General features: G+C 35.4%; 1 protein-coding gene across 3 annotated transcripts in view; it reads left to right on the top strand.

Annotated features, from left to right (window-relative positions):
• The window catches only part of LOC113230525 (sphingomyelin phosphodiesterase), a 31,925-nt gene extending 9,094 nt beyond the window's left edge, over positions 1–22,831 (top strand). Inside the window, exons 2-13 of one of the 3 annotated variants that reach the window (XM_026464500.1) lie at positions 10,678–10,772; positions 11,199–11,677; positions 11,799–12,030; positions 12,593–12,753; positions 14,569–14,741; positions 15,024–15,218; positions 16,152–16,405; positions 16,489–16,598; positions 16,681–16,865; positions 16,944–17,135; positions 21,748–21,821; positions 22,465–22,831. In XM_026464500.1, coding sequence (XP_026320285.1) covers positions 10,706–10,772; positions 11,199–11,677; positions 11,799–12,030; positions 12,593–12,753; positions 14,569–14,741; positions 15,024–15,218; positions 16,152–16,405; positions 16,489–16,598; positions 16,681–16,865; positions 16,944–17,135; positions 21,748–21,775 — 2,076 coding nt within the window. In that variant the 5' untranslated portion in view covers positions 10,678–10,705 and the 3' untranslated portion in view covers positions 21,776–21,821; positions 22,465–22,831. Of the gene's footprint in view, positions 1–10,677; positions 10,773–11,198; positions 11,678–11,798; positions 12,031–12,592; positions 12,754–14,568; positions 14,742–15,023; positions 15,219–16,151; positions 16,406–16,488; positions 16,599–16,680; positions 16,866–16,943; positions 17,140–21,747; positions 21,822–22,464 lie in introns of those variants that run through there. The other 2 variants (XM_026464499.1, XM_026464501.1) reach the window with 2 other exon arrangements.
• The last annotated feature ends 119 nt before the right edge of the window (positions 22,832–22,950 follow it).

Below are 22,950 nucleotides of genomic sequence, written 5' to 3'. Positions count from 1 at the left end.
TATTGCGTCTCACGGTTGTGGGACACGGAGAGAAAATACTTTGAATACTGTAGATAAGATATTTTGCTTGAAGGAGATTTAAGATCATTTTATTTTTAAAGGTAAGCATTGATATTGCATTGAAAGACTTAAAACGTTGCTTGCATCACATGGCATTCGTACTGAACAAACGTGAAAAAAATCTATAATCTCATGATGGCAGTCGAAAGGGTTTATTATAAGCATTAATTCTTTATAAATAATATAAATATTTAATATATAAATACAAGACAACATCAAATACGTTGCTCTGATCCCGAAGTAAGTAACTAAAGCACTTGTATTATGGAAATTTTAAATAACAACGGCACCACAAACACCCAGAACTGAGACAATATAGAAAAGTTAGTTTCTACATTGACCCGGCCGGGGATCAAACCAGAGATGGCGACACCATAACAACCGGTGCGCAAGCCGCTCAACCACAGTGGTCGTCATCAAGGAACATAATATCTTAATTTAAACCAATACTAATGAAAGAAACGAATTTGAAACTGCCAATGTATCTACAATTTTTAGAAAATAATTTATTCAATCAAAAACTAAATTAATTACAAAATCCCACACCTCATGGACGAATGACATAAGTGATCAAACTTGTGCTTGTGTTGGGAAAGCCTTCCTTTTTCCTTGAGTTTACATTGAGAACTTATATCGAATCAATGTGTTAGTTACAGCATAGTAATTACTTATATCAAAGAATGTTTGGTGTTTAGTAAGTGTTTAATGCACTGAGAGTATAAATATATATTTTATATATATAAATTTGTGTGAATATGGAAGTGTTGTGTTGCATATACGTGAGTCCGGAATTTTATTACGAAATCGTGGTACCATACATAATAATATGTACAACTTCTACACTAAATTATATTTTTTTTGATACTGAAATAAGTGACGGGACGAACAAATCGTGCCCCTGGTGGTTAGCGACACGCCTATCCATGACAGTTTCAGTGTGACTCAGAGCTTTTAATCACAAAGACCTGAGGGCACTACCAATGCGGTCGTCACCCTGAGTCATAAGTTGACAAGTCTCATGTGCCTTTAATTTCAAAACCGGGGCGCATTAATACTTGCATAACTGCTGGGTGTAGGTAGGTAATAAGTAAGGTGGCAGTAATTACCTGGACGAACTCTCTCACAAGGAGCTCTACTGCTACTAACTACCAGTGCTAATGAGTGTATGTGCCTAAAATAGTTGAATGGTATCAAATAGTTTTTCTGTTTATTCACAATACATTCGTCATAAGTTTAATTATAAATAAGAAAGTAATATAATATATTAATAAATAAAAAATAATTGAGTATCATGGCGGTGAAATATTCTGACATTCAATAAAAATTTAAGTAATGTATACTTAGATATGTACAGCTTCTATACTAAATTACAATCTTTGTTTCAAATTGAAATTATCTTCCGAACTGGATATGGATAAAAAAACGCTTTTTAATTACCAGCACTCTCACATAACTGCTGAGCGGCAGAAATAGGTATGGTGGCAGTAACATGAAATCATTCATATAAATCAATTTTCCGGCCGATGAAAGCACATGAGTGAAATTCGTTTGTTTCAAATGATATTTTAGTATCGTGCTTTTTCAACCTTATCATTCTCATATAAAAAACGCAGAACAACAACTTCATTTGTTAATACATTAAAAAAATAACGCATTCTTTTTATGTCTTAGTTTGCCAACCCTTTCGAAATGATAAAAAGATCTTACATTAAATCAATAAAATAAACCCTAAATACTAATACATAGTTATAATATTGTTTAAACATGTGATATCGTGTGTCATGGTTTTTCATCATACATAACACAACCACAAAATAGTATGACGTCAATTCCTTGAAGTATTATTGTAAATAATAGATAAGAGTTCTATTTTCTTTTCTTAAACATAAGGCTACTATAATTTTACTACATAATAATTTAGATAATTATTGGAATGTGTGAAATATTGAGCTCGGAGCACAGCATCTCCGGCGATAGTAGTATTATGTAATATGTAAATGTGCGGGAGCGTATTCGGACACAGCTATATTAAGGCAGCTTCAAAGGAGACCACGAAAAGTCTTGAAATTTTCAATCTTTTTCTTTAGGGATTCATCACTTTTATTCACATGGAATAGCATTAAGCTGGTCAGAATAGCCTTGATGTCCATGGAATAAAAGCGAAAAAGACGTTGCACTTTTCGCTTCCAAATCTGCGTCTTTTCCGAGTCGAGGCGCATACGTGCGATTCACAACTGGCCGATCGGAAACTTTTGAGATTTTTAATCGGAACAATAGTTGATTTAACTCACAAATTAGAAAGATATAGTAGGAATCAGGTTCATCTTCTCGCTCAGAAACCCATCTGATTTAGAAACTACTCGATCGGATCGATTCCAATTTGAATCAAAAACAGGACGCAGATCGCCTACGGAAACGCACAACGTTATTTTAGCTCTTATTCCACAAGACTTATTTATTTATGAATCTCTGAAAATAAAAGTCCTTAGTAAAAATGTAGGTAGATTTGGACATTGAATTCATTTTTAAGTCTGGATAAAGAGAAATGTAGACATAATGAAAAAGAGCAGAATTTTTTTAACCGGGTTTTTAGAACTAAAATTTATGTTGTATACTCAAAGTTCTTATTTTTAATAGGTTGTATAAGTATGGACATTCAAATTCATATAATCCCTCAGCGCTTCTATGCTCATAATGGAAGCGTAGTGCGTAGTTCATTTCTGGACTCTCCTTAGGTTAGGTTAACTAACGGTTATTTTGTAACCGGAACCTTGTGGCCTAAATATCTGCATTTTTAGGAATATATATGATACATACCTAGATTTCTATTTAAGATTTTCTAATGGATTAGTATTCAACGTCCTACGGTAGAGCTGTTCAAAAGTTTTGTAAATGTAGAGACGGGGTTCAATTATAGACAGAACTTTTATGTAGGTTAATTTGTGCTATTTTCTTTTCACGATTAGTCAAAAAAGCACAAACTTTATTTTGGTAATTAGCAGGCCATAGATCTGTCATATTTATCAGCTTATATATTGTACTGTTCAAAGTGTTGCTGGGTACAAAAATAGTCCAATTGTGTAGAGTAACGTATTGTGTGGTTTTATCGTACCAGACGGACAGGGCACGTGGGTCAATTATCGTCTGATTTCACGTATTGACCTTCTCACTCTCTGGAAAACAATAATTGTACTTCAGCAACTACTGAGTAGTAGTGACACACAGTTTCAGATCCAGGAAATAAAATGGGTCATTCTCAGACTATTGTTCACTACCTAATTACCGTGGCAAATTTAATTATTTAATATCCAAGTATACTATCGTGTAATTATCAAATAATAACATTAAATATTTAACACTTGTTTTGCCCATGGCATGTATAGGAAGAAGATAAAATCACAAAAGTAATTATAATACGTATGTGTGTCATTGTATTTTGTATATTGTAAAGTGCATAAGATGTAGAAAGTACTACCTTCCGTTACACACATTGCAAAGCTTATGCAAGTTTTAGTAAATTTTTTGACATGACGACTAAATTGTCATCGAGGCCCCACAGCCTCTGTTGCTTTAACACGTCTTAAAAAATTAATCGGTGATCCTACACGGATACAAAACGATAGACGGCGTTACGTCATTATTTAATATTCAAGTATATTATCGTGTTATTATTACATAATATTTCACGATACGATAATCGAACATTAAATAATATTGCACGATAAAAAATCGTATACTTAAATAATAAAAAGGTAGTGAACACTCGTCCGAGAATGACCGAAATATTTAACAAAAACATCTTATTTATTTAGATATCTCATTAAAGAGTTAGTATACACGTATTTGAAAGTAGATGTGTAGATTAAGTGGGTAATACCTACTGCATAGAATACGGGCATAAACAATAAACAAATGCGGAATAGAGCTGTTTGTGGCCGTGTTATATTGTATTACATCTTGATTTAGCACGCTACCTCGCACCATGTAGGCCACATTTATATTGTCTATAAATCTTGGGCATAACTAGTTTAGAACATATTTATTTGATGAGAAAATGTGTTAATTCTCATTGTTGTTGATTTATTTAAGTATTTTGTCGAATCGTGAGTATCTAAGGTATATTTATATTAAGCGCGTAAGTAATGAATATCTACCGCATATAATACGTGCGTAAATAATAACGGAAACGCGAAATAAGCTGGTTGTGGTCGTGTTATAGTATACTGCACCTTCATCTAGCCTGTTACCAGGCACCGTGTACGTTACATTTGTAACTTCTTACCTTTATAATAAAGCACTTTGATATTAGAAAAAAATTAATGACACTGATCCAAAATTGTTTAATTAAACGTGTCGTACGATTAGCACAAGTTTTCCCGCCGTTTCGAGGTCAGCCACTAGCACTATCTATTCGACTTTAGAAGTTATGGATAGTTTTGCAACTCTGACAGTTCGAGCCAAACTCAGAATGGCAAATGAGAAACATATACGCAAGCGACCATGTCTGGCCCTCTATTAAATCAGAAGTCGTCAATTATGTTACGTGAATGTGCGAATGCGACTTACCAAATGTTTTATTTGATGAATTTAAGATTAGATTAAATTATTACAAATTACATGCTTGGAACGAAAGCTATTTTCATCAACGAAAGTTTCATTTTCGTCCATTCATTTTCATCAAAACACATGGTTCTCATCATCTACTTACAATAATTAACACCAAAGTCAGTACCTGAACGCTGATTTGTGAAACCAATTAGTATATAACCAGAAATAGAGACAAAATGTCATTTAATTTGTTTGAAAACTATTCTGCCATATCATTACTATGACAACTGCTCTCCGATTGGGCACCCCGAGTTCGAAACAATTGACGGGTGTCGTCAATGGGTGTCGTCAACTGTTTCACTTAAAATCGACCAGTTAACTTGAGCTTTGCTATAATGAACGAAAATTGCAAAATTACATATTTAATATTTAATTACCGATGTAATGTGATTCCGTTTGTTTTGTAATTAGATGTTTTGCTGTTCCACACCACCAAATAGAACAGCACGGCATTATTAGAGATATTATCTTTATTACAATAAAATCAGATTGTTTTTTGTAATATACAGAGACGTACACATAGGTCTGTAGTTGGCCTGTCTATATTTCAGTACAAACGGGAGTTGATATTTATAAGAGCTGTATCGCTAATGTGTTACCAGGAATATATGGCCCTTATATCGTTTCTATTTCTGGTTGGTAATTACCCACTCGATGTGTGAAACATATAAACGAAATATATGAAATGTCATTTGTGCTAATGTAAAAAGCGAAGTAAATCGATTTCAAAGCAGAGGCTAATGTCATCATATGTAACACGTGGAAGCTGCTAACATAATAGGAGTGCATTCCGATGAGAACAAACCAACAATGGGAGCTATTGGGAGGTGAAAGTCAGTTCGATGAACTAAACGAAAGTTTATAATAACAAAGGGTCTGGATGGAAGCTGGAACCTCCAGAAAGTAAAAGGCCACCTGTCACTAATGACGAAATGAACTCAGCATGTAACGCCGCGCCGTTAATCTCGTTTTATACCCTTGTAGGATCACCGAATTATTTTTAAGACGTGTTAAAGGAACAAGGCCTTGACGACAATTAGTCGTTATGTCAAACAATTTACTAAGACTTGCATAAGCTTTGCAATGTGCGTAACGGAAGGCATTACTTTCTACATCTTACGTGCTATAGCGGACATCATAATTGCTCAACAATATAATGTATATGAACTCCAATACGAGTTGCGATTATTTGTTCAATAGAAATTAAGGATTTTTATGAAATAGTAATTTGTTAGTTTTACAACAACTAATCATTAACCATAGGTTAGGCATACAACGCATATTTAAAAAACAAATTTTATTCCATTTTTTAATGTTCTTTGCGTTCATCAAGAGCGTTCAACCATATCGTATACACACATACGTATAATAATGGCTTTTGTGATTTTATCTTTTTCCCATACACGCTATGGGCAAAACAAGAGTTAAATATTTAATATAATCCGTGGCTGGCTCGAGTTATGTCCAACTCTCTGCAGATACCAGTATGTGACTAAAGACAGGTCACTCGCGGGCCTTTCTAGAGATCTAGTCTAGAAAAAACAAGAAGAGAAACCATTATTTTTTCAGTGGTGTACAATTTATATAGACAAAATGTAAGTAGGTCGAGTATAATAGACTATTGAAGTCATTGTAAACACTGATAAAGTTATGATTTTATGTTCGTGACACATGATTTGGAAATAAAATCGGCAAATGTTTTTTTTCAAGTGATATAATATGAGGAGGAAAGGACAAGAAGGATTTAGCTCCGCATTGCGACGTAATATCGGATTATAAAGGAACAATGCGCAGAAGTGAAAGTGATGAGATAATCTTTATCTGAAAGTGGTTCAGAAGAAAGTGGTTGGGACGGATAATCCTTGGCTCTGACAGATTTCGCCGAGTCTAGCAGTATATTTGTCCACGTTACGGTGTAAAAGTGGTCGTATAAAATTCTTGTTATATAGGTATACGAGTAGTTATTTTAATACATCTAAAGCTACACTGTCACATAATTTTAATATAACTGCCCCCGTGGCCGAACGTTACAATGCTGATCTGCCACGCAGAGGTATCGAGTTCGATTGTGGGGCCGGGAGAAATATTTGTATGGCGTACATTTTATTCTCTCGTGAGTTTGGGTCTAATTTTTACGTGTGTATGACACTCGTGTACGTGCTTTTTAATTGTTTATACAGGTCGTTTGGCGGATGGACCGACAAAATTTTTTGGGAGTTTGGGGAGTTTTTGCTAGCTTTTACCCACTGACCCCAAGTCGTAGGTGTCACGGTAATAGAAATGTGATTTTTTTTATTAATTACACGAAATCTCGTTTTTACATCGTAATAACTTTTTTGTTTGTAACAGCACCAAATATTTAATAGCATTATATAATTTTGTTGTATTCTATAATACCGCTATTCGAAATAAATCGTAATTTCAAACAAATATTCCCAAACAAATTACTTGTGAGCTTTTAAAGTTAAAAAAATAAAATAAAATATTACAAATGTTACAAAAAACAAAAACTAAAAATAATTTTGAAATTAGCTTTATATTAAAAACTTCTCTGCTTAGTACACGTTCGACACGAGGTCAGAATAAGAGATATTACAAAAACGGTCCATGCTAACTAAATTATGAATTACGTGATTAAAATAAGAGATAATAAAAAATATTATTTATTCTCCATTTTTTTATTGTTAACTATTACAAATTTTGCTCAAATTGTCGGTCTCTACTTTGCTTACATGTTCGACATCTTTTTCTTATTTCGATAGTCGTTGTTCCAAGTTACATTTCTTCTTACATGATATCAAAAGCGGCGCTAATTCTATTATATATTTTATCGGAAAGGAAAGGCTTAGTACAAGTGATCATGTATTTTCTATATTACACTTATTAATAGGTAATGGTTAGCAACCGCAAACCAATGGTTAGAGCGCAATAAACTACTGAGACATCGTTCTGTGGCTCAGACACTATGAAAATTATAGCTATCGTTTAACAAAAAGCAAAATTACAGCCCTTGACACTTTTTTAGTTAAACAAATTAATAGACTGGAGGAAAATTTTAAACAACACGTAGTTAAAGCAGTATGTTATATGAGATATAACGCAGCGATTCGCAATCATGGGCAGCGATTTCGGTTCGTTCGCATTAGTTACAGGTACGATCAAAGGTAAAATATGGTCACTTTCTGCCCTAATATGTAATTATTATTTTTAACAGACAGATTAGGCGTTGCTTCATTGCATCCATGTAGCTACATTGCATTGTATTCCATCAAATTGAGTTGGTTGAGAGAATTTTATCATTAGCACAGACACTAACAAAGCTAAGAAAATACTTAAATAGCAATAAATCTTAAATATTTGGGAATATTTGCAATGAGATAAACTGGCAGGGAAGGTCCATATTATTGATTAAAACTAAAACATGTGTACAAATCGCAAACAACGGCTGATTTTGAGAAGACTAATAAAGTGTTTAGTCGATAGTTAAAATTCGAAATAAGAAATCGTCAAGGTTTCACCAAAGGAAGGGTGTAATTGAAGCATAGTGAAGCATCCGAGTTTATTGAATTAATTCGAATATCAAGCAAGTGCGCATTGTTGGCACGTCACAATGCGCGGCGCGAGCACAGCGTGCGATACGCGTCACTTTCCTTCCAACAAACTCAATGAAGCGCAGAGAAAGTGCCGACCCCACGTCCGTGTATGCCGCTGTCTGTAAAATCCGCTGACTCATACATTTAATCGAATATTAACCCTACAAAAAACTAAAGGCATATGAAATCCACTCCATAGCCTTGAAATCCTCACGACAGTGCAATTTTTACCCTGGAATTCTAATTGGCAGCTGTAATTCTTTGACAAGCAGGAAATTGTTCGTGGATACGTTTGACTGTACCAATACCTTTAACTCGAAGGCAAAAAAAAAGCATTGGCTTAGTTATCGATCGTCATACTTATGTTTAACCTAAGTTTCAGTATGATCAATAATGACTAGGAACTTTAAGTACAAAACCAATTAATCTATACAGATTCTTTGATCCAATCTACTTATACCAAATATGTGCATATGAACATGAAGAGAGAGTTGATAGGTAGCGCCACGTTACATAATTAATATCCAAGCCTCTAGGATGATAATATTTTATTGCCCACAGTTTAATAACAGTATCACACACAAATTTATGTTAAGCCCCATAAAATTAAATAGGTCGTCGATCGTCAGTTAACCTACTTTCACTGTGATTTTTCTCATTACTTTTATTGCCTAGTAATTTTATAAGAATTTTGATTTGAAATTTTGTAAGAAAAATCATTTTTCTGTGGACGTTTAATACCCATGTGCGTATTGGATTAACGGTATTATGTCTTTATGAACTTACGCGTAGAAGATAATATATTACGAAAATTCATTTACGACATCTTTCTTATCCTTCCAAGCATTCTTAAGGAGAGATCATTTTACGACTTTCACGCCATACTCTAGGAAGTCCACAGTTAAGTATTGGTAATATTGTACGAGACATGCATTATATTAAATGCATTTTCTCTATACCCGTTTCACTACTTAATGAACGTATGTGCAAGTATGGTCAAAACCATCCGCTCGGACTAAATGGAGGCAATTCTTTTTAAGTTTCACAAGATCGCATTTTAAATGGAATTTGAAACCTGCCTACTGCAAACAGTTCAATGATGAAATAAATATAAATTACACGTAAAATGACAACGTACGAACATAGGTGACGACTATTAGCTATTTGTAACTGGTGAACGGATACATAGGGTATTTGTAGTTATATCGTATGATTTATATACCAAACAAAAGTCACATTTAATGTTACATTAACGGTCCTTAATATATATCACAGGGACTTTATTCAAAAGTATTTAGTCATATTCCTTATTGGCGGAGGTTGTTTCTTGTCACTGAATACCTTTTGCAATTGATAAGATATCAATTGTGTAATGGGGAAATGTATTATAGCTTTTATTATATATACGATTAGGTGTGTGTACATAAATAAAGTCTTCCAAACCAGACTTTCATTCAATATGTCTAAAATAGAGAAATGTTCAATTGTAAATATTTAATTAAGGGAAATAATAAGAAATAATAATAAAAACGGTTTGTTTGAAAAAACAAATATACGCGATTTAAATCCGGAAAAATAGTTTCATTTCCAATGAAATAATAAAAGTTTCGAAAACCAAATTAAATTGCAACGAGCTAGGGCTAATTGTAATACTAACAAAGCTGCGTTAAAATCAGTTACTGAAAAAAGGACACAGAGTATCTATACCGATAAAATTAATCATACTTAGCAAACAATCAAGAACTTGTTTAAAGCACAATTCTACGAAAAAAACTGTACTTCCGAATAATATGTATACTAAACTTCCGAAAGAAAAACTAACTTACCGATGTATATCCTATGTTTTCACTCATATAGCATTTCCGTATGATGGAATAGTTTAACAAGCACCAAAATGTATGAAACGTATAAGGTCGCTTTCTCATAATAAATAGGTGGTTTACGATAAAAATGGCTAACAATAGTTTTTAGTAAAATATAAATTAAGTTGGTAGAGTAGTAGGCATTACGTCAGCAAGATTTTTCAGAACTTTGAGTATTTCATTCAGTTGTTCCCGTACTGTTATTTGCACAAAAGTTTGCGGTAGCTCAGTAAATAACGCAGTAACATTTAAATTTAGAATAAGCTTATGTTTAATTTATTTTTCGGAGTTTTTATTACTACCCTTTAATTAATTTGTGATTTCTCATTGCATTTTATTACAAGATGTCATTGAAGCATGGTTGTTGCCGTATTTTCAAAAACATCATGCTTTGAAAACATTTCTAACAGTAGGTACGCTTTACCACTTCACGTCAAATGGTAACTTTCTGTTAGATATTATACTAGTGTATAATTTGGTCGCTGCAATAAATAGTTTCTCTCTGTTTAATCAATTGTTAAACGTATATTGAGACTATGTTTCGTTTATTTCAGGTGCTTCCACCTACTCAAGGTCTTAGTAATGATTATCAGAATACCATGGTTTCTCGAGTTACTACTCCTTATTGCTGCAGTTATCACGACGTCAGGTAAGTGGTGTACAGGGTCAAGAGCCCGTCAAGCTTGACACTTAACATTTAAATCCAACTCTATGCCGCTTACGATAAGAACGGTGCAAAGTAAAAAGTGTCATTATAATACGGCAGCGTTACCAAGTTACGGTTCAAGTAACTCTTGAAGATTGAACACCCAAGGCTTTGCCGATACCAAAACATACTGAACAACCCCTTTAACGACTTGTAGTCAACTAAACTAAGACTCTGTATACACAAGTAATCACGTTGATAAAACTATCATTGTATTTTTCTTAGTTTATTGTAAGATGAAGACTTAGTGCGAGTGTGTGTTATAATAGCACCGATTATAGTAATCCTAAGACAATTTTCATTGTTCAGAATTTATTGTTGATATTTCAGATATTTCTTTTCTTAATACGTTTCCTAATAACTTTACAGGTAGTCCATTGTTTCTCGACTCAGGAAGATCTAACACTCCAGTTATAAGATGGAATCCACCAATGGACGATTGGAATGTAACCACAGTGCCACGTAACGAGGAGCCACTCTTCCATCCCTCCAATTTCACTCATAAATTGCCCCCGTCCGCCAATGAAACAGAACTAATAGCTCACATGACCGCTTTAAAAAGAAACTACTCTCGCTTGTTATGGGACAACGACAAGAGCACCAACCTTCCTCTTATAGTGGAAAAAGCTTTGAAGTTGTTCAACTTGAAACAGGTATATTATGAAGTCGAGCACTCTGTAATGTCGAAAGTATCATGTACGGCTTGCAAGGCCGGCGCTGGACTCTTGCAGCACTATATCAAGCTGGGTAAAAGTAAAGAAGAAATTAATAAGATGATTTATCAATTTTGTGTGTCGCTCAATATACAGTCACCTCGAGTCTGCGAAGGAATTACTAAACTATTTGGCGTAAGTACATATATTCTATGTTAACCCGTAATATGCAATCATATTGAAAAGGCCTTGGATAGACTGCCTCGAATACGGGTGGATTGCATAACTAACGCATAATTTTGTTTTATAATTTTAGAGTGAAGTAGTGTATGTGTTAAAGCGAGTCACGATAGGCCCCGTCGAGATTTGCAGTTTTGTGATTGGTGACGCTTGTGGTGACGTGTACAACCCATACCACGAGTGGGAAGTGGCCTTTCCACCTGTACCCAAGCCTGCTGTGCGAACTCTAGAAACACCTCTCGAGAAAGCTCCAAGTTTCAAAGTTCTTCAGATATCTGACACTCATTTCGATCCATACTACCAGGAAGGTTCGTATTTTAAAGTCTAATAATGTAATGCTGATCATGTCCATTTTTGTGCTGTGAACGAACGCAATTATACAGAGATAGGTATTAAATAGTTACGTTGATTAGATTGTTATTAGAAAGAGAAAAAATACATTTATTTGACTACGACAAATGACACAACACAAGAAAGAAAGTAACAAAACTGGGGGAATAAGGAATAAAACGTAAACATAAAATATATAATCAAAGCATTCAAACGTAACTAAATAATTACAACACAAATTAATAATTATACAAAACATAAACACAGACACTTAGTATATAAATACTTTGTGTGGTGCCAGCTGCGGTAACAAAAGGGTCACTAACTCATTATTTGCTGGAAAACGCAATGCGTTTTCATAGCGGTCTATAGGTGCAGTTATTAGATATATAGTTCTAAAATATTTTGATTTTTGAGATTTGATTTTGTTAAATATGATGATGATGATCTATATATTGATCTTTCTATATACTCTGATGTTTTGTCTCGTGTTATAAATAGGTTACATTGCAATTTGTTTCCAAAAAAATAATATTTCAGGTGCGAACGCAGAATGCAACGAGCCCCTGTGTTGCCGAGGGTCGAGTGGCCCCGCGCTTACTCCAGGCGGCGGCGCCGGACGCTGGGGCGATTACCGCAAATGTGACACACCCAAACGTACCATCGATCACATGTTAAAACACATCGCGGACACTCACACCGTCAGTATAGCACAACTTCCACCACAATATCGAAGTCAATAACCATTAAGCATAAGCTGACAAATATTATACGTGGTTAAAAATAATACGAACTGCGCACGCGGACACGAGTATAAAATCATTATTTACGTGTAGATTGTCACTGAGTACCTTATTTAATTATACATAGGGCGCACTATAAGTTTCCGGAACTGGCGACTTAAATAAATAATATTTAAAAAGTGATTACAACATTTGAAAATGGAACTCTTTGGCTGTAGAATACAGTTTGTTTCATCTGACTGTCACTTGTTTTCATCTACATCGCCATGGATTTAACTAGTGAAAATTATCGTAGTATGATTTTGTACAACTTCAAGTGTAATTTATCAGCTCAGCGGAGCATCGCTCGGCTTCAAACTGCTTTGGCGATGAAGCACCATCCAATACGACTATTTATAGCTGGTTTGCAGAATTCAATCGCGGTCGTGTGAATCTCAGTGACGAATTTCGTGGTGGTCGCCCGTCCACTGCCGTGAACAACAAAAACATCGATGCTGTGCGCCTTGTGATCAAAACAGACAGGCATGTAACTTACCATGAAATTCGGGCATCTTTAGGCATAGGCATGAGTCAAATACAATCAATACTAAACGAACATTTGGGTGTGAAAAAGCTGTGTCCTCGGTGGATCCCACACAATTTGATTGAGGCTCAAAAAACGGATCGCGTCACTTGGTGCAATGCCATGCTTACGAGATTTCAACGAAGGGGCGTCAAATTTGGTGTAGGACATAGTAACAGGTGATGAAACATGGATTTGATGATGGAGTTACGATCCCAAAACAAAGCAGCAATCGAGCGTATGGGTCTTTCGGGATGACCCGAAACCAACCAAAGTGGCGCGCGTGCAAAGAGCCTCTAATCGGATGATTGCTTCTTTTTTTAATAAAACTAGACACGTGGCTACTGTTGCTTAGGAGAATCGTTGTACCGTGAATAGTGATTGGTACACGACCATTTGTTTGCCGGACAGACAGACAAATGAATTTTTGAAGGTGAACAGCGTTGACCTTGTGAGCCATCCCGCATACAGTCCTGACCTGGCACTTTGTGACTTTTATTTATTTCCAAAAATTAAGAATCAGTCACGCGGTCAACGATTTTCATCACCTGGAGAGGCTGTCGAAGAGTATGAAAAATATGTTTCAGAGATTGTCACGGAGGAGTGGCATAAATGTTTTCAAAATTGGTTCATTCGTAAAGTGCATTAACGCTAACGGAGAATATTTTGAGAAACAATAAATTCATTTCTGACCATTTATAGTATTTTTTTCTTATTCATTCCGGAAACTTATAGTGCGCCACACGCAGTAGCGGATGAGAACCGAGAATTAAAATTAAAATATCAAACACCTACAATAAAATGAAATAAGTTAATGCAGCAGTAGAGCTCGTTGTGAAAGAACTCGTCCAGGGCAGTACTGCCTCCTTACCTGTTTCTGCCGCCAAGCAGTAATATTAGCATTACTGCGTCCGGTTTTGAAGGGTAAGGGCGAAATGGTGACATGTGTAATTACAAATGAGACTTGTCAACTTATGTCTCAGAGTGACGGGCGCAGTGGCGGTGCCTCTCAGATCTTTGCGATTTAAAGCACTGAGTGGCAATACAACTGTTATTGACAGGCGTGTAGCTTACCATTAGGCACACGACTCGTTCGTCCCGTCACTAGATATTATAAAAAAATCTCGAACTGGTCCAAAGCTTGGAGAACTGTAGCTATTGTATAATATAATTGTAGAAATATGAAATAACAATGTCCATTTCAATTTCAGGATATAGACTATATTTTATGGACAGGAGATTTGCCACCGCACGATGTATGGAACCAGACAAAGGAAGAGAATCTGAAGGTTCTTCAAGAAACCGTTGCACAAATGTCCGATATGTTCCCCGGAGTACCCATATTCCCTGCCTTAGGAAATCACGAATCTTCTCCAGTAAACAGGTAGGCAAACCAAGACGCGCTGCTTTAATAAATGATGTTGTTACCATCAAGGACATATTAATTACTTGCAAATGCGTCGTAGTGCAATTAATTGAACTACGCATAACGCTATTCAAAACATAACTAATAGATTGCTGACTATTTACCTATATTACTCTTGCAACATAAAAACAGAAAGGGTTAAATATAATAGTAATATTTAACTCTTTCTGTTTCTATATTGAAAGAGTGTAATTTTTAAATGTTTTTTAAGTATTTTTTATTAAATACCTGGCATTACAGCTTCCCACCTCCATTCATATCGTCGCCTGAGTCGAATATTGCATGGTTGTATGATGAACTCGATGCGCAATGGCGGCGTTGGTTGCCAGCCGGCGTCTCACACACGGTGCGGCGGGGGGCCTTCTACTCCGTGCTAGTTCGGCCTGGCTTTCGCATCATATCTCTTAATATGAATTACTGTAATAACAAAAACTGGTAAATGTGCAATACGTTTTATATTTTAGTCACATATTGTACGTAATCTGTACAATTGTGGGTCAGGAGAAGTCGTCTTGTTATTATGTCGCTCACCCAATCAACGTGACCCAACTTTTTTCAAGTCTGCGACCTAATTTGGAACCTTTTTTAGTCATTGGTCCGTACGTGACTGGTAGCCACTCTGAACCTGGTATCGTACAGCTGTCCCATAAGATGCGGATGTGGTTTGCCTCGTCTATATTTGCATTGCATTTGTGGCGGTTGTGCCATGGGTTTCGCCTTAAGCGTTGAAAACCGAGTCTTTGCACATGTGTTTTGCGTCCTTCAGCTTGATTTTGATTGCCTGTCCTTATCGGAAATTGCGTCTTTTTCGGATCGAGGCGCATAATTGCGATTCACAACTCACCGATCGGAAAATTTTGACATTCCTAATCGGAACAATAGTTGATTTAACTCACAAATTAAAAAGATGTACCTAGTAGGAATCAGGTTCGTCTTCTCGCTCGGAAACCTATCCTCGGAAACTTATGATTTCGAGACTCGCATGGGCTAGCCGATCGGATCGATTTCGATTTGAATTAAAATCAGCCTGCCGGTCTACTCTGGTTCTTATGCGGACATCCGTCCGAAACAATTACTGTCCAATAAGTAATACTCGATCAAAGTTTAAGACGCATTGTGCGAATGAAACTTCATAATTGATATTGTGTTCTGATTTGGTCGAGTATTACTTATTTGGCAGTAATTGTTTCGGATCCTCAGTTCGCGTCAATCTGTTCGATTCTTCTCCGAGGTCTTACAGTTCAAGCCGTCTACGTTGACTTACTGAGTAAGCTAGTCACAAGACGACTCTACCTGACCTACATCTATACAAAGACAGTACACATTTTTATAACTTCGCGTTACTAACCCGTTAATTAATGTTTCCAGGTGGTTGTTATTAAATAGCACAGACCCAGCAACTGAACTTCAATGGCTCATCTATGAACTCCAGTCTGCCGAGTTTAGTGGTGAGAAGGTGCACATCATCGGGCATATACCACCCGGTCATTCAGACTGCCTCAAGGTGTGGAGTCGCAACTATTACGCCATCATCAACCGATATGAGGCCACTATCACAGCCCAATTTTTTGGGCACACGCATTTTGATGAATTTGAAATATTTTATGATCCTAACGATCTTGGTAAGAAAACACCGTAGATATTCTAATGTTATAAACTCTTTTCAGCTAACCATTTCGATATTATACTTTCATTATGTTTACAGGAAGAGCAACGAGTATAGCGTACGTGGGACCTTCAGTTTCACCTTACTACGATTTAAATTTAGGGTATCGAATATATTATGTAGATGGTGATCACGAAGCGACCACTCGGGTAAGTTACCTACACGTGTTTATTGGAGTTCAGCTTTGATCGCATATAATTTGCATAAGTACCTTATTACGTCTTTTTCCAGTTAGTGGTGGACCACGAGACGTGGATTATGAATTTGAAGGAGGCCAATCTATTTGGGTATCCAATTTGGTACAAGCTGTACTCGGCACGTTCCGCATACCTGATGACCGCGCTGCGGCCGCAGGATTGGGACAAATTTGTCGATGACATGACTAACAAGGAGGACGTATTTAATTTATACTACAAGTATGCTTTATTCACTTCTGTTTCTAATAATATAATTTTATGTAACCTTCCTTGTAGTTACTCATGTGTATGTTTTAGACACTATTGGAAAAATAGTCCTCGACGTGGTACGTGTGATGGCGAGTGTCGTAAACGATTGGTGTGTGATGCGAAATCTGGTCGGTCGCACGACAGACGCGCTCTGTGCAGTCAAATAGAGGCGCGCATCGACGGCTCTACGCCCGCGCCACAGACCTGGCGCGCCTGGTTCTACAATGGCCTGTCTGTCTCGTGAGTTGGCTTAACACATCCACCGCCCCATTGGCCTCTATTCCATGTGAAACGTGGAGAACGGACACAGCTTCCTCATTATGCTTCCTCAGTGGTGTTGGCGCGCTTTCCACTCCATGTTAATATAAAGGACTTCACGAATTAAGTTTGGGTCCAAACAAGGTACTTCGATCATTCCGATGGATTAAGCGGGCATTTTCTTTCTTATATTCCAAGTCTCTTCTAAAGATATATAATAAATTGTTGATAAGATCATACAGAAAACAAAAGACATAAATTTATATTTTAAATTAAATACTACAAAACTTAGATAGATTCATGATCGCGATGAATGTATTACTAATTCTGCCTTTCGTAATGCATTTTTATTATTTCCATTGCTTAATGGTTATATAAATTTTATGATCAAAGTCGAACACGTGCATTATGTTATATAAAAGACAATGTAATATACAATAAGTATTTTAATATTACATTTTGTGGCGTAATGTACAAATACATAGATTAAAGATGTTATCTATGGGTTCTCCGGTAAAAATGGGTGTTCCGCAGGGCACAATATTTGGGCCTTTCTTATTTCTCATTTATATTAATGATCTGCCATTATTTGTTAAGGACCTTTGTGAAATAGTATTGTTTGCTGACGACACTTCCTTGATTATTAAAACAGACAGATGACGTTTACTATGACAATATTAACGACACCCTTTCAAAGGTACTTTATTGGTTTAATGTTAACAATTTATTGCTCAATGCCAAGAAGACAAAGTGTGTTAAATTTGAATTACCTAATGCAAAATCGACTAGCCAAATCATAGATATAAATGGAGAAAAGTTAGACCTTGTTAATAAAGCCGTCTTTTTGGGACTGACCTTAGATAGTAAACTTCAAAGGTTTCCACATATATACCTTCCTTGGCCAGCAGATTAAGCTCCGTTGCATACGTGATTCGTAGAATACGTGAGCTTACCGATGTTGCTCTTTTTTTACTTTTACCCATAAGGTATCTGAGACATATAGCTAGTTTGCTATCTTTTAATATTAAGGACGCTGTTATAGAAAATATAACACAGTCCCACGGCAATGGTCCTACTTTAAGTAGCAACAGTATACTTTTTACTAACCATAATTTAAACTAAAAAACACGGCAACAGAAAAGTCTAATCGTTCCATGTAGTACATCAAAATATTCAAGGCTTTTCTGGCAAAACATTAGAAATAAGTCTTTTTGCACGATATTTCAGTTGACGTGTTTTGTGTTACAGAACACTGGCTGAAAGACTACGAAGCAATTAACAACATAGAAAATTATGTAATAGTCAGTTCCTTCATAAGAAAGAGCTTAAGTAGAGGCGGATCCATGATTATTATTAAACGTAACTTAAAATTTAAAGAGCGTAAGGATATCACAGATCTTTCTACTGAACGAACTATTGAAGTATCATGTGTGGAATTGGATCAGTTTGTCGTCTTATGTATATACAGGCCCCCCTCTGCTAATTTTAACGACTTTGAATTAATTATGGAAGACAGTTTAAAGCGAATTGTTCCAACCAAAAAAAACGTAGTAATATGTGGAGATTTCAATGTAAACCTGTTGTGTTCTACTTCTGTAAGACTCATTAATTTATTTAAAAGTTTTAACTTGATTAATCTTTTCTTAGAACCAACTCGCATTACTGCCTCCTCTTCTACTTGTATTGATAACATCTTTTGTAACACAGACGCAGTGTCTAAATCAATAATAAATTGCTTAAGATCAGACCATAGTGGCCAATTGGCTTCTTTTAATTGTAAAATGAGCAAGAAGGTAGACCAATTACTTTGCAGACCGATTACCACAGAACGAATCATTAGATTTCAAAATAATATCGGCAATAGTTTAAATTCCCTACCGCATATACCGGAGGTTCCAAATACTTTATATAGCACGATATTTGGTTTAATTAAAAATAAATTCTATTATATATTTAAATCGAAATCATTAACTTTCCATAGAGAGACTAAAGTCAACGACTGGGCAACAGTAGGTATTCATAAGAGTAGGTCTCGTTTGTATGAGCCATGAAAACTTATAATAATAATTCCAATTTCATAGAATATGTTGGAATTTATTCAAAAATATTTAAAAAAGTATGTGTAGTCTAATTTTGTCGCTGTGAAACCTAACCTTAGCAAGGTTAGGTTTCACAGCGACAAAATTAGACAATCGATAAATAAATCTAAAACTACTTGGAGCATAATAAATAAAGAGTCAGGCAAGGTTAAACAACACGATAGAGATATAGTTTTAGAATTAGACAGAAAACTTATAAAATCTAAAGATAAAGTAGCCCAAGCTTTTGAATCTTTTTGGAAATTGCTGTGAACACTACAGAATCATTAAATTCCTCTCCTTCACTTGCTATTGATCTCCTAGAGGAAAATGTTAACGTTTGTGGCAGTTTATTTAATTTCCATCATGTTAATCCACAAGACATCATAAAAGCTTTTAAATCAATACATGTTACAAAAACTGAAGATCTCTGGGGCATATCAACTAAAGTTATAGACTCAGTTATTGATCTAATTTCCCGACATTTAGCTGTAGCTAGGTGTTTTTCCCGATTTAATATAATACAGCAAGGTTATTCCCTTATTCAAAAGCGGCAGGAAAGTTGATCCTAGCAACTATAAGCCCATTTCGATTTTACCAGCTTTAAGTAAAATATTCGAAAAGGTTATGCTGACTCAATTACTGTCCTATTTCGGTAGGAATCATATTTTTCATAGTGAACAATACGGGTTTACTAGTGGTAGATCGACTAGCGATGCGGGGGTAGCGTTACTAAAACACATCTTTGATGCTTGGGAAAGGTCCCAGAACGCTATTGGTGTTTTCTGTGACCTCTCAAAGGCATTTGATTGCGTTGATCATATTACTCTTATTAGGAAGCTGGAACATTACGGTGTAAATGGCAAGGCGTCCAAACTTGTCTCGTCATATCTCAACGGTAGAATTCAGACTTCTTTGGGTTCTCCGGTAAAAATTGGTGTTCCGCAGGTCTCAATATTTGGGCCTTTCTTATTTCTGATTCACATTAATGATCTCCCATTCTTTGTTAAGGACCACTGCGAAATAGTGTTGTTTGCTGATGACACATCCTTGATTTTTAAAACAGACAGACATGACATTAACTATGACCACCTTAATGATACCCTCTCTAAGGTAGTTTATTGGTTTAATGCTAACAATATATTCCTTAATGCCAAGAAGACAAAATGTGTTAAATTTGAATTACCTAACGTAAAATCGACTAGTCCAAGCATAGAAATAAACGGAGAAAAGTTAGACTTTGTTAATAAAGCAGTCTTCTTGGGAGTGACCTTAGATAGTAAACTTCAATGGTTTCCACATATATCTTCCCTGGCCAGCAGATTAAGCTCCGCTGCATACGCAGTCCGCAGAATACGTAAGCTTACCAATAGTACTGCTAGTTTACTTTAGTTACTTCCATAGTATAATGTCCTACGGGATTCTCATGTGGGGTAAAGCGGCAGATATTCAAACCATATTTGTATTGCAAAAACGAGCGATTCGTTCTGTGTACCGTCTAGGCTCTCGGGTTTCTCTCAGAGAAAAGTTTAAGGAGACTGGTATCATGACTGTGGCATCACAGTACATTTACTCAAATATTTTATATGCCCGTAAAATTATACATGATTGCAATAAGAAAGAAGATATCCATAATATTAACCTTAGAGCTAAATCCAAACTCATGGTACCACGATTTCGTTTAACCAAGGTAAACAACTCTTTTATGGGGAACTGTATACGTTTTTACAACAAGATTCCGGAGCATATATTAAGTTTATCATTTCCTAAGTTTAAAAACTACATTAAAAATATTTTGATCGAAAAATCATATTACAAAATTGAAGACTACGTGTTAGATAAAGATGTATGGAAAGACGACATGGCTCCAGAATCCACACAAATTTGATTCAAAGTGTATTCCATAGCATTTAAGTTTATTTGAAAAGAGCAATCCCTAGAATTTCTTGCTCGTTCTTTTCAGGGAGGTCAGCGTAGTGAACGAGCTTAAATGTGACGGTCTCAAATGTAAATTTATTTTGCCTATGGAATAAATAATCTTTGACTTTGCTACTGTAAGACTGTACTTTAGTTACTTCCAAGTATAATGTCTTACGGGATTTTCGAGTGAGGTAGAGCGGCAGATATACAAACCAAATTTATGTTGCAAAAACGAGCGATTCTTTCTGTGTACCACTTAGGTTTTCGCGTTTCTCTCAAAGAAAAGTTTAAGGAGACTAGAATCATGACTGTGGCATCACAGTACATTTACTCAAATATTTTTATAAGCCCGTAAAAATATACATAATTTCGTTAAGAAAGAAGATACCCTTGGTATTAACTTTAGAACTAAGTCCAAACTCATGGTGCTACGATTTCGTTGAACTAAGGTAAACGATTCTTTTGTGGGGAACTGTATACGTTTTTATAATATTATATTATCATTTTACCTATGGAGTAAATGATTATTTGACTTTGACTTTTGATTTGACTTTGACTATCAAAATAATGTTAATCTCTTGCTTTTGTTTACACAGAGAGCCTCCTACTGTAAAGCAAGTATAAAGGTGGTGGATTTAACTATTAACTTATTTTCTGCACGTAACTTCAGGTTGGTATTAGTCTTAAGTTTTGTAAATATGTTTAGAACGAATTAGAAAAATTGACTTCTAAAGAATTGACACCCACAAATCGACGTATTTGTCAATGATTCTCTATTCGTTCCTTAATCTAAATTGAAACATTTTATTAATTGATTAATGCTTGAGTCCAGTACTTGAATAATACAATATAAACTAGTATGGTGGTGGTGACATACAGTCAAATAAACAAGTAGCTGATCATCTAGAAAATTTAATAACGTTACATCAATGGGTCCTAATAAATCCTATTTTTGGAATTACGTAGGGACTCCAGTAACCACAAACCAACTAATCATAGGGACTATGATCCGCAGGGCTGAGGGTCAGAAGTCTCTACGATCCGTTGGTTTGTGGTCGCGGATTGATGGGTCGATAAGTAATGCCATGGAATTAATAACACTCAACATATAAAACCCGGTATTTCTAGTTTTTTTATTATTTTATTCATGGGTAAGTAAAATAATAGGTAATCAGCGACTTTTTAAGTGGATAATTAAACATTGTAAAAAGTTAAACCCTTGTAACAAATGTCTGAATAAATCTCCACTAGGCCTTTGAAATGTAATTCACCAAGTAGAATGTTCGTTTACTTATAGTGCCAAACCTTTTCAGGATGTCAATGATAATGCAAATCCCACAAGTGGCTTACCAAATACCAAAGTTCGTGATGGGTTTAGGCTGAGACGGGACAGATCGCAATCAGCGGAACAAATGCAACGTCTGGATTTGTCATGACAACTCCCCAGACTGTTCTTCAATGATCTTCATAATAATTATTTATTACCTTATGAGCAAATCGTACTTTAGTGCCTTATTGTTATTCAACAGCAATACAAATAATTAGTTTTAAGAATATCGTAACTTTTAAATATTATCCATAAGGTTGCAAGGTTTTTAATAGAAAATTAAATACCAACTCAAGTCGACGACTGTGGTAAATGAGCAATATTTGACTTTTTCTAAATGATAAATGATGTCCTTTATAATTTTGTACATATAAATAATGAAATTGTAAATTTATAATAAATTTTTGGCAAAATTGAAAGTAAGTTGTTTTTTTAATAAATGCAAACTCATTTTATCCACAAAATGTTTATT

The sequence above is a fragment of the Hyposmocoma kahamanoa genome, unplaced genomic scaffold (assembly GCF_003589595.1).
Source record: "Hyposmocoma kahamanoa isolate Upper Pololo Valley unplaced genomic scaffold, ASM358959v1 63, whole genome shotgun sequence".
Classification (NCBI taxonomy): domain Eukaryota; kingdom Metazoa; phylum Arthropoda; class Insecta; order Lepidoptera; family Cosmopterigidae; genus Hyposmocoma; species Hyposmocoma kahamanoa.
The sequence above is the reverse complement of the archived record's forward strand: the minus strand, read 5'-3'. Positions and strand labels throughout refer to the sequence as shown.